The sequence below is a fragment of the Myotis yumanensis genome, unplaced genomic scaffold, assembly GCF_028538775.1.
Source record: "Myotis yumanensis isolate MYYU_CA2020_CCGP unplaced genomic scaffold, mMyoYum1.0.hap1 SCAF_9, whole genome shotgun sequence".
NCBI classification, from domain to species: Eukaryota; Metazoa; Chordata; class Mammalia; order Chiroptera; family Vespertilionidae; genus Myotis; species Myotis yumanensis.
Genome location: NW_027223760.1, coordinates 21,183,244 through 21,195,662, shown reverse-complemented (window position 1 = coordinate 21,195,662; position 12,419 = coordinate 21,183,244). Strand labels below are relative to the sequence as shown.

Genomic DNA, 12,419 nt, shown 5'->3' with positions numbered 1-12,419 from the left:
CATGATGCTTAGGCAGTTGAAGTTCATTGCAGAGATGCCGAAAGGGGAAAGAGGACTTGCCTTGCGAGGGGTCTGTCTTCCCTTCTCCATCCGCTCTGTCTCCCCAGGGCTGTCCCTGTCTCCCCCGCGCTCCCACTCCATCTCCGCGGAGGGGAGAAGCATCGCGGGGTCCCGGGCTCGCCATGCGCCGCTGCAGTTGCGCGCGGCCGCCTCTAGATGGAACTTTCTCACCAACACAAGGCCCGGCCACGGCTGCCCCGGTGCCGGGAGGCGGGGCGCTCTGGCTCTCGCCGGGGCAGGTGCGGGTTGCCTGGGCTCTAACTCGCGGGGAGGGCTGCGGAATGATTCTACAGTCAAAAGCCCGGAGGGTTTCCATTAGCTGGAGGCGAAGGGAATCCCGAGGTTTCCCTCAGACTCGGAGCGGCGGCGCAGTGCGAGTCCGCAGCAGTTCCTGCGCGCGCCTGGGGCTCCTTTATCAGCTCAGTGCAAACCAGTCACCACGGCCGACTGCGTGCACCCCTGCGTGCCCTGTGCCGGGAGCTCGGTGAAAGGGGCCCCCCCGGAGTCTCGAGGTCCAGAGTGGGGAGACTCGGACGAATGGCCGAACCGCGGGCGCGGCGGGGGCCAACTTTGCAGGGCACCGCACGACCGGCGGGCTCTCCTTGGAACATCCCCGGAAAGAAAACGGGTGGCGGGCCCCTTGCCCTCCGCTACGTCTTCTTCACGGGGACCCTTTCGGAGCTGGGCTCGCGGCCTCGACAGCGCGCTCCGGGTGGGTGGCCTCGCGCGGCGCCTGCCCACGCGGGTCCGGGCTCGGCGGGCAGGCTGAGCGGCTCAGCTCCTTCCCAGCCACGCTGCTCCTCCCCGCCCCCTCCCCGCCACTCCTTCCCCTCCCGCCGACTTTGGGTCCTCCCTTTTCCGTAGGCGGGTGGGGTGATTTTAAAATCAGAACTGTTGACATTTCTGGTCCCCACGTCGCCGAGGGCTGAGCGATGTAGCGCGGAGGGGACTCTGCCGGGGCGAGCGTCCGCCTCCCTGCCGCGCCGGGGCAGTACGGTGACCCCGAAATCCGGGGCCTCCCGCCCCTCGGGGTGCCTCCTCCTGCTCCCGAGGTGACTGGTTGGCGCGAAGCGATTGGCGACTCGGGGCGCGATCCCGGCCGCGGCTCCCCGCGCCGCACCGGGTGAATGGCCGCGGGCGGAGGACTGGAGGCGCCGCGCGCAGACCAATCGCGGCCGCGGGTGGGAGGATTTGTTATTCACATGGAAGAGACTTGGCGCCCGGCGGCCCGGCGCAGCCCAGCAGCCCCAGACCAGCCACAAGTGCGCCGCGGTGCTCGCCTCGCGCGGCGGTGGCGGCGGCGCGGACATGGAGCTGCGGCCCCCCGCCCGCTTCCGCACCGCGCCCTCTGCGGGGAGCAGGGTAAGACTCGCCGAGCGGCAGAGCGAGGGAGAGAGGAGAGCAAGTGCCGAACCACAGGGGAAAAGCTCCCACCCCAGCTGCCCCGCAACGCGGTGCTGGAGGAAAAAGGAGACCCCCACCCCCCGAATTCACCCCTCTCTCCGCTTTCCTCTCTCAGACCGCTCCGTGGACGGCCGGCCGGCCAGGCGCACGGTCCCCGCTCAGACCACTTTAGAGAGGCGCTTTCCTGGGCACAGCCCCCTGGCCTGCGCGCCTGGAGCCCGGGGGAGAGCTGGCGGGCAGAGGTGATGGAATGGGGGGCGCGGGGGCGGAGGCAGCGGGGGGCGAGGGCTGGCCGGGCGTTGGAGCTTGATTGGGTGTCTGTTGATCCTACGTTGCGAAGAGCCAGGCAGCCACCCCTCTTGTCTTCCCGTGATGACATTCCAGTGGAGAGGTTCAGAAAAGGGGGAGGCTTAGCTCGGAACTCCCAGGGCTTGGAGAGGTGATCCCCCAAAAGTTTCGCCTGCGACTGGGAGCCTGAAGGGCGAGGGGCGGGGGCCGCGCCCCGGCTGCTCGGCCGGAGAGCGGGGCGGCGCGTTTCAGGCGCCCTTGCTGGGCGGGCGCGCCCGGCGACCTGGACCTGCCCTGGCGGAACCGGACCCGCCCGCGGGGATGCCGAGGTACCTCCGTTCCGCGAATCTAGCGGGTGGTATTCCTAAAGTTAGAGGCTGCTGGGATGCGTGGGGGTAGCCCCTGTCTCCCTGAGTGTGGGGCTGGGCGATGAATGCCTCCCCGGGACTCAGGGCAGGTGGGGGTCACGGGAAGAGCCCGGCAGCTTGGGGGTCGTGGAGACCCCGCGTCCCGGCACGGCGTCTGCCTGCCAGGAGTTTGCATTCTCCGAGGGAGCGAGGGAGCGCGGCGGGGCTGGGATTTCCGCGCCCCCCTTTTGAGGCTTTCGGGAAAACACTGGAGTTCCCTGTCCTGTTGGGGGAGGGGAGGGGAGGGATGGTTTTGAGGATCTCGAGTTTAAGAAACAAAGGCAGATGCTCGCGACAGCTCCCGGGGAGCGGGAGCACCTGCAGCCGACCCGAGTCGGGCAGATGCGCGCGGGGCGTGGGCGCGTGGGGCGGCCAGGTGCTGCGGGGCGGGCGCCGGCTTCCGGGCGCGCCCGGGGACTGGGCGGCGTGGGAAAGGCAGGAGTCGCCGGGACTTCTCCCGAGACCCCGGAGGGGCTTCGAAGAAGAAGGCAGGTGCAGCGGGGAGGAGGGGAGCGGGGCCCGGTGAGTGGCTGTGGGCTGAGAGGGAGGTAGAGGTAGGGAACCTTCGGAGCCTGCCCAGAGCCAGTCCATCCGCTCCGCCAAGACCCGAGATCCCTCGAGGTTCGAGGTTCGAGGTTCGTACAATTGGCGAAAATGTAACACCAGGGGCGAGGGTTGGCCCCTCCCCCTGCGCGCGCGCTCTCTCTCTCTCTCTCTCTCTCTCTCTCCCCCCCCCCCGCCCCCCCGCCCTCCTCCCTCCCTCTCACACTACCCCAAACCGTCTATCTGACAGGTCCCTTTAGTCCAATTGAAATACAGAGGGACCTACGAGTCACCCAAGTGCGCAAGGCGGCACCCCCACTCTTCATGGAATTGTTTTCCCCGGGGCCCAAACTGCAGAGCCGGGGTCAGAGGGTGCCTGCGCACCCAGGATGCGGGGGTGAAAATAGACCCACCCGACAACCGCAGAAACCCAAACCTAGTCCTCGCAGCCCGTCCCTCCTGGGGTGGCGGGTGGGACTGGCCTGTTTGCTATTTGGGGGTGATCCTTTCCCACCGCCCTGGCGGCGTGGGAGCCTCACCATACCCAAGCATATGTTCGGGTCTCCACCACTGACCCGGGTCCAATACAAATCCTGCCAACGAACAGAGTTGGAAAGCAGGTTTGGTGGTGGAGATACTGACAAGGAAACATCATAAACCGGAGAACTACATTCCGATGATAGCTTGTATTCTGCTTGAAAGAAAAGAGAAAAAGAGCCACCAGCAGGTAGATCTTGGATAAACAGCTTATTGCACTTGACTGTAATTTCCATTTTCTGTTATGAAATTGTTTGTCAATAATTGCAAATGGCTACAGAAACCACTTCAGTTCCCCTCGGTCACTTGCTTGTGAGCAATGTCCTGGAAGATCGCTGGAGGAGACTGAACCAGCTGGGTGAAGCTCATTGCCTGCTTTTTGAAAATAGGTGGTTTGATAATTTTGAAGAGAAAAGCCATACCCATCGGGGAAAATGAGTTAAGGTTTTTAAATGTCACTTTCTCATTTCAGATTCAACTACCTGAGATAGAAACAGAGGATTCTTGCCTTTAAATCAGGGAGTCCGGGAGGAACAGCGAGGGAGGGGAGGCTGTCTGGGAGAGGATTCGCCCAGAATAAAGAAAAAGATGCTGAGAACACAGTTGCATTGTTCTATGTGGGCTTGATTTGGTCGATTTGGTTTGTTAGCTAGTTCTGCCCTTCCCTGCTTCCGCTGTAAATGATGATGACTTGAGTAATTCCAAAAACTTCTAAATTTGAAAGGAACAGATAAAAGCATCAAGGAGTGCAGGAGAAAGTTAGAGGTCTGGAGCGATGTGCTCCTTTCAGAGTTGGCTGCGCAGATTGGCGCTGTTACAGGACTGGTGTAATTGGTATTTATGCAGCAAACAACCAGCTGACGTTCATGTTGGCAGTATCACATGCCAATCTTTGTGGGAAAATGTTCCATTGTCTTCAGGGCATGAGGCACAGAACACTGTACACACACACACACACACACACACACACACACTCTCTCTCTCTCTCTCTCTCTCTCTCTCTCTCTCCCTCCCTCCCTCCCTCCTGGTAGCAATGCTGTTTCTCCTTCTGAGTTTCCTTCCCAACGTCTTCCTCCTGTAGTTAGAGTGCCCGACGGGAAGGGGACCGTGCTGTAGTCTGAGGAGAGGAGTTCCTCTGTCCCAGTATCTGAAGAAGAAGATGCTGCTGCCTGGATTTGTCTCTTAACTGGCCTCACAGCAAAGACCTGGCTATGTCTCCACCTTTTGAACAGGCTGCTTCCCAAGGTTCAGGAAACGGTTGCTGTTTTCCTGATAGAACCCGGGGAGTGTGTATCACCAGATACACACACGTAGTTTGCTCAGAGGGACAGTCACTCCATGTTGTTCCAGGAGAGGGTGTGAACAGAGAGCCAGTTGGATCCTCTTGTTTTTATCCCAAGAGGGGGTTTTCTGTCTGCTAGGAATTTAGATCCCTCCCACCCTCCCACCCTTCCTTCCTTCCTCCCTTCCTCCCTCCCTCCCTCCCTCCCTCCCTCCCTCCCTCCCTCCCTCCCTTCCTTCCTTCCTTCCTTCCTTCCTTCCTTCCTTCCTCCTTCCCCCCCTTCTCCCTCCCTCCCTCCCTCCCTCTCTCCTTTCTTCTTTCCCTTTTTCTTGGCTCTGAGAGGAGTTTTCTTTGATTTTCATTTCTACTTGCTGCTTTGACAACTTGTGACAAACTCATTCACTGACTAAGGACCTTGAGCATGATGCGTTCTCATCCCAGGACCCGCTGATTTCAGGGCCACTGTGGAGAGGCTCCTGACTCATGGTGATTCCTAGCTTTGGCTTGTTACATTGCAAGTCTATATCATTATTAGAGACTTTTCTTTGGTAAAGAAATGATGGGTCTCCTGGAAAATATCTTACAAATGCAGATGTTCTAACTGGGGAAGATATTAATGCATCTGCAGGTTTTGATACCTGTTAGTGAATCTGTTCACTCCCTAGGCAGGGCCAAGGGAATGAGAGAACCTGGTCTTCAGATCATGACTTGTAGGACACATTAGCACTGAGGGAGGGCGGAGATCCACCTGGGGGAGGAGGGAGCAGGTGAGCAGAAGTGGAAGATGTGGGACAGGCCAAGAAGAGTACTTGGAGATTATTGAGCACCTGCGTTGCCACTTGCATGCTTTTTCAGACAAGGTTATGCCTAAAGATAGAAATCTGCTGGCTGCTTATTGACTAACGCTTCCAGTGGTAATGACCCTTAGTGGTAGACGCCCTGCGTTGTATTCTGCATATGACTTAGGAAGGTTTCCTGTTGTCCTCTTCTCACTGTGGAAGAATATCTTGTCACCACCCCCTTCAAATTGACATTGGATGCTCTAAGTGTCCATGACCCCAGCTGTCCAGGTCAGATATTGCACTTCTATTGACTTTATTTTCTTGTGTCCTTTCCAGTTTTCCTTCAATTTCCTTTGATTTCTTGGACACATGACTTGTTAAGATCTCATTAGCCCTGAGTGTGATGGGAAAGTGACTTTTTTTTAGCTATTCCAAGCACAATGCACCAGCAAAATATGTGAGTTCTAGGAATGATTGTTTAAAAAAAAAATAGTACCCCAATACATTCTGAAAGTATCTATATACTTTTACATACATTTTATCATTTTATTTCGCAACCCTGGGAGGCGGCCAGAAATCATTCCTCAGTTCAGAGAAGAAAAAATTGATCCCAGGTAAAGTGACTTGCCCAGTGTTATGTAGTGAGTACTGGGGTGGGTGAGTTTGGAATCGGGGACTTCGTGGATCCCAGGGTGCCACACTCACAGTCCACATTATCAATATCAAATCAGGGTTGGCCCCATATTCGTCAGTGCTGTCCTGCACCCAAGGGGCATGGAGTAAAGACCCACTGATGAAGGGAAAGAACACAGCAGCACTTTTGCGTTTGAATTTTGGCTCAAGATTTTAGACACATTCATATAACATTTCTGTTTTTTGCTTCCTTGTATCCCAAAATGGAGGCCCGATACCAACCTCATATGTGTATTTTGTGAAGGAAATGAGGTGATGTGTGTGAGGCTCCGGGCACACTGTGGGCATTGAATAGATGTTGGTTTTACCCCTTTTCTTATCTGATACACACTATAAAAGTGGCTTCTCATTACTTTAAATATGGTCTTTTTAGGCAATAGCTGTAATATTGAAAAAAAAAAAACCCCTGTGAAAATTGAATTCTACTAAATCAAATTATATTTTAAGTGCACAGGGGTTTTAGCTATTTATAGGGAATCTATGGTGAATTCCGTTGTAATGCACATAATCACTTTCTCCTTTATCTGTTTAGTAAGTTGAGCATCTCATGTATCAGATTTTCTTAATATGAGGCTTGCTTGTACAGAAGAGCTTTCCGAACCCCCTCTCACTGATGGAAAAGTCACTCAGGTTGCAAACAATATCAGTCATTGTGTTCATTTGGCAAAGCCTTGCTGTAGTGTTTGAGCATAACCTCATATTCCTTTATTATTAAATAATAGATTTTCAGAATGGGAAACTGGAAGACACCTTAGAGATCACATCACATGGTCCATCTCTCTCATTTCCCTGACGAGGAGCTAGAAGCACACAGAGGTAAAGTGTCATGTCCAGTGACGCCAGCCAGTGACTGTCAGACAAGGATCCACTTCCAGACCTCCGTTGCCAGTCCTCACGCTCTGTCTGGCCTGTCCTCACACTGCCCCCTCCAAGATCCCAGGGCCATGCACACACGTTTTGGTGTAGGAGATGATAGACGAATATGATGCATTTTCTAAAACAACCAAAGGAGCTGCAAATGTGGGCAGTTTCAAGGGAAACTGCTGGATTTGCAGTTTTGTGAGTTGATGACAATATACAGCTTAACCTTTTCGTTAAAGAGCTGAGTGGAATCCAGTATAGAGATGCTGGTTGGCCCATTATGAGAAAATAAATTACAATTCTTGGCTAATGTTATTCCTCAGTGAGGATTTTACCATATCATGTCTTAAAAGCAGGTGCCAAGTGCAACAACAGACCCTGATAGATCCTCCATGGTTTGGAGGCTTGCTTCTCACTGGCATTAGGCAGGCCAGGAAACTTGATTTGAACCAAGTTTAGACAAACTGTATTTGATATTCTCAACTTTTTGAGAGATTCATAAATCATCCTGCCTTTGGGGGAGGGGGGTGGGTGGGAGGTAATCAACCAAGGACCTTATATGCATATACTAGTATGCATGGCCCATGGACACAGACAATAGGGTGCTGAAGGCCTGGGGTGGGGGTCAGGGGGAGGGACGGGTTGGGGAGGGTCAATAGGGGAAAATAGGGGACATACGTAATACTGTCAACAATAAAGAATTATTTAATAAATAAATAAATCACCCTGCCCTGGAAATGCCTTCTGCCTGCCCAGATTGTCTAGTGTACTCTTAATTAGTACATAATTATTCTTAAAGAGCTAACCGTGGAAGATATACACATTTCTGGAAGATTTCAGTGGGCGGGCAGGGCCTTTAGTCTCCGTGTGAACTGTCATAACCAGCCTCTGCAGCCCTGGGGACTTTCTCAGTCCCTGGGGCCTGAGGATTTGGACTGCAGGTGCCACTTACTAGCTCAGGGCCTTGGGCTATATTCGACCTTTCTGAGCCTTCTTATTTATACAAAAGCTAATCTGTGAATGAAAATTTAATAAGATACTCTCTTAGGCACTTGGGACCTTGGTACAGAGAAGGTACGTGGAAAATAAAAAGCAGAATTCAAGGCCCTGGCCCTTGAGAAGCTGTTCTTACCACTGGCCTTTCAGGGAAGTTGTTAGGGAGCCGCAGAATCAAGTTCCAGTGTGTGTGGAGGGGGCCTGGGGGAGCTGCTCCCCAGCAGACCCAGGTCTGAGAGACTTGCTGGAAGTGCTAATGACATACCATGTATCTGTACTTAGGTTGGGGCAGGAGGGAGTGACCAGGAAGGGCTCCAGGGCTGAGTTAAGCCTCCTCCAAGGTTGGGAAGCACCTCTTGTGAGCTCAGAAATAGTGCAGGGCGTCTACTCTCCCCACGGATAGGTTTCTGGAGTGTAGACCTCACACCTCCTTGAACGAGTCCATCAGCAAAGGTGAGGTTTGTAGCAAACCCTAGAGGAAGGTCAGTTTGAGAGGAAAAACTGTCTTATTTTAAGTCAAGCACAGAACAGGAAGTAGAGCTATTTGCTTCTGTAGCACAAAATGGTCATTATTTCTTTAAAACTCACCAACTCCTTAACTAGGATGAGTTCAGATCGAAGCTCATGAGAATTGCTTAAGAGCAAGGTTAGGCAGCATAAGATTATACAATGAAGCCGAATTTATGTAGGTTTTTTTTTTTTTTTTACAAATTTTCAAATATATATATATTTTTCCCTTAGAATTTAAAAGGGAAACTAAACGTTCCAGCTGTCAAGAGTCTGTGATTTTTATAACAATGTATCAGATTTTGAAATAAGCTCAATATCTTATACGTAGCTCTGATTTTAATTTTAAAGTGAGCGAATTCAGGGAACACCTCACCGAATGGGCAAATATGGAAAGAGTTGCTCAGTTTCAGTGGAAAATGAGCTGCAGACTAGATTAGCACTAGTAGCTCCACGCGCCCTGTGCCAGGTACTGTGCTTTCTGGCAGGTTCCCTCGACCCTTTTCAGATAAGAGGACCGAGCTTTATTTAGAGAGATTATGGTGCCATTAGTTCCATGCTGCAGAGGAGGGAGCTTAGGCAAAACTTCAAGTGAGCTGTCCAATAAATAATAAGCAAAATGAACCTCTTGTTTTCCATTTAAGGGCATTCATCTAATATAACTCATTCCTCTCTCACTGCTATTTATCCTTCAACCTTTCCTTAACCTAAAGCTCGAAACAGACCTATGAGAAGCTAGAGAGACTGAACATTATTGTAAAGACGAATACTTTGAAAAGAAACTCAATTTTATTTCTTCCAGGACTGTATAGCAAAGGCACTAGGTTAATGCCACGTGAGTACGTAAGGATGATTTGTAATTAACAGATGGACTGTTTTTATGTTCGTCTATAATTGGAAATCGTTTATTCTCTGAAGTGGTTTAAGTACTTGGGAGGCAGCTCCATGAAATGAAGAAAGACTGGTCTTTGGAGAACAATAGGCCCACTTCCTTTCCCCCATAAAGATCCCTCCTTCACGTATTTTTTTATTCTGTGCTCAGAAAGGATATGCAAAGGGTCAGCCCAGCCTTGTGGACTTGGTCTCAAGTTCTGAATTAGTGATCCGAGTTAATGAGGTTTTACTATCTTATAGCTGATCTTCCTTGTGAAACTGTAAAACACAATTCTCCTTCCCTATGGTCGGTGCAATTTACGGTCCATCACTTACATGGTTTCAGCCAGAAAGTCAAGTTGACTTTCTAAAGTGTTTCCTTTTGTGGACTGCCTGAGGTCAAGCTGTTGTTGAATCACAGATTTTCTGAAGGAGAAGCAGCTGCCAGGAGAATTGCGTGTGAGAAAAATCAGAAAAGGACTAAGGAGATTGGGGTAGAATAGAGGAAATCTAGGGTTTAGCATATGCCAGTAGGCAGGGAATGCCTGTCATAGGCAGAATAGAACTATCTCAGCTGAGTGGCTGCATGTCTGAATACCCTCCAGGTGTCCACTCAGAAATCCAGGCCAGTGGGCTGTGATGGGCCCCCTGTTCTACTCTGAAAGTGGAGAAAGTGCAGATTTCTCGGAAGGCTCTTGGACATATGTTCCATTGTCCTATAGGGAGGCACCATCCTTTCCTTTGGGACAGGAAGGATGGAATGAAAATTTTATGAACTGGAAATTGAACATATGAATGAAAATACAAGCAGATGTCGGTTGTCTAGGGTAGAGGAAAATTGTCAAAATTTCAGGTTTCAAATCTCTCCTTGCAAGTAGGTTAGAAATGAGCATTCGCTTAACCATCCTGCCAAAATAAGTCGGTGCTATTTATTCTCTCAATTGCGTGTGTTTCAAATATCTGATTCCTTTATGTTAGGTCACTTCTAGTTTTCAGTTAAACCTCCTCAAAAGTCCTTTGAAGGAATCTCATGGAATTCTTTAAGAGCCAAGGTCCTAGAATAAACTTTATTTTTAATTGATTTGATTGCAGACATTTTCACTCCAGCTTATTTCTCAGTCTTGATGAAATAACTGTTTTCCCCACAGAGTCAGATGAAATTAAGAAGCTCTTCAATTGATCTCCAGCTCCGATTTGCTCCTAGTGAGTCTAGGATCAAGGAATGTTTACTTTAGGACTGTAAACATGCCCATTGCTTCCACCCTAATACATTCTATTGGAAACTTCGACAGTGGTAATAGGAATATCTTCACCCATAACCCTCCCTATGTGCTTAATTTTCAAGTCTTTGTTTTGTTATCACAGAACAATAAGATAATTTGTATGAAATAACTGACATTGTATGGGAAATCTTTTCAAAAGCTGTGAAACTTATACAGTGTCAGCTCCTGGAGTGGATTTCTTCCGTGTGTGTGTGTGTGTGTGTGTGTGTGTGTGTGTGTGTTTGAATAATCACTTTTTTTTTCTACTGGGAAATCTGAGGCACCAAAAAAATGTCATTAACAGACAACTGGCTTGTTGAATACATCACAGAAAAGAACCTTTCATGATGATTTTGTGGTCAAAATTTAAATGCTAAATTCAGACAGCTATAAAAACTACAAACAGATTTGAAAAGAAAGAATGCCATCAATCACAGGATTTTTACCTTCACAGAAATTAGATTTATTGAAATAAACTGGTAAATAAAAATACTTTCTGGCTTGGGAGAATCAACCTAGTTTCTGATACTTTTCCCCCGCTCCAAAAGTGTCATCAATCTCTCTGTTTAGATGCAGTGCAGCCACGTGTTCAGAATCATAGGGGGACAAAAAGAATTAGCTTCTTGCTGAATAGGGGAAGTTAAGCCAAAAAAAAAAAAAAAAGCTGGTGTAACAGGGCTTAAAACTATGAAAAATGTAGACCCATTGAACTGAACCCCCTTTTCCCTTCTCCTGCCCCCAGGAATAATTCTGCTGCAGGGCTGATTTCAAGGACATGGATTGTTGACCTCATCCCAACATCAGAACCTCGGCGGTTATTCTGATTTTTGCACCATTCCAGGCAAGTTGACTTTATATGGAAATAAAATTGAACCTTTGAGGTCTGATGGAAATTCACTGTGACATTCCAATCAAGAAAACTTGCTGAAGCCCACAGAGCCTTTCTCAGGGGGCCTGATGGTAGCCTCCAGAAGGTGCGGCCTCAGGTGGTCCCCCTTCTTCTGTGGCAAGAATAAACTTTGGGTCTTGGATTGCTACACCACCTGTGGAGAAAATGGTATGCGAGGGAAAGCGATCAGCCTCTTGCCCTTGTTTCTTCCTCCTGACCGCCAAGTTCTACTGGATCCTCACGATGATGCAAAGAACTCACAGCCAGGAGTATGCCCACTCCATACGCATGGATGGGGACATCATTTTGGGGGGTCTCTTCCCTGTCCATGCAAAGGGAGAGAGAGGGGTGCCTTGTGGGGAGCTGAAGAAGGAAAAGGGGATCCACAGACTGGAGGCCATGCTTTATGCCATCGACCAGATTAATAAGGACCCTGACCTCCTCTCGAATATCACTCTGGGTGTCCGGATCCTTGACACATGCTCCAGGGACACCTATGCTCTGGAGCAGTCGCTGACGTTCGTGCAGGCGCTGATCGAGAAAGATGCTTCGGATGTGAAGTGTGCGAATGGGGACCCACCCATTTTCACCAAGCCCGACAAGATATCTGGAGTCATAGGTGCTGCAGCCAGCTCCGTGTCCATCATGGTTGCTAACATTTTAAGACTTTTTAAGGTAGGTAAAGGCATTGTCTTTCTGACCATTCTGAAAGAATAATAAATTGTTCTGACACCAACTGCAGGTTTAAGAAGAAAGCGAAGATGATGAAGATGCTCATTGATCCCCTTCAGGGTCACTAGGTTTCCCAAATAGAGGATTCCGTGTCTGGGTTTCTACACGTGTTAATTTAGTTCCATTATTTAGAACTAATCATGACTGTTCTTTTTCTGAACAAACAGAAAGATGATAATTTCTGTGACATGTTGAGTCTTCAACATCCTGGAATATCTTCTTTACTGAGGCTCATTTAAAATCAAAGCCAGTATTTTTAGAGAGTATAATGAACTCTTCACACATTTATCATAGGAAACATTG

The 12,419-nt window shown here is 49.9% G+C and overlaps 1 protein-coding gene across 6 annotated transcripts in view; it reads left to right on the top strand.

Moving 5' to 3' along the window:
- Nucleotides 1-1,325: 1,325 nt before the first annotated feature.
- The window catches only part of GRM8 (glutamate metabotropic receptor 8), a 735,586-nt gene continuing 724,492 nt past the window's right edge, over nt 1,326-12,419 (top strand). For 4 of the 6 annotated variants that reach the window (XM_070425027.1, XM_070425023.1, XM_070425026.1 and 1 more), the window contains exons 1-2: nt 2,013-2,081; nt 11,238-12,059. In XM_070425027.1, the coding sequence (XP_070281128.1) occupies nt 11,550-12,059 (510 nt within the window). In that variant the 5' untranslated portion in view covers nt 2,013-2,081; nt 11,238-11,549. Of the gene's footprint in view, nt 1,423-2,012; nt 2,082-3,359; nt 3,430-11,237; nt 12,060-12,419 lie in introns of those variants that run through there. The other 2 variants (XM_070425024.1, XM_070425025.1) reach the window with 2 other exon arrangements.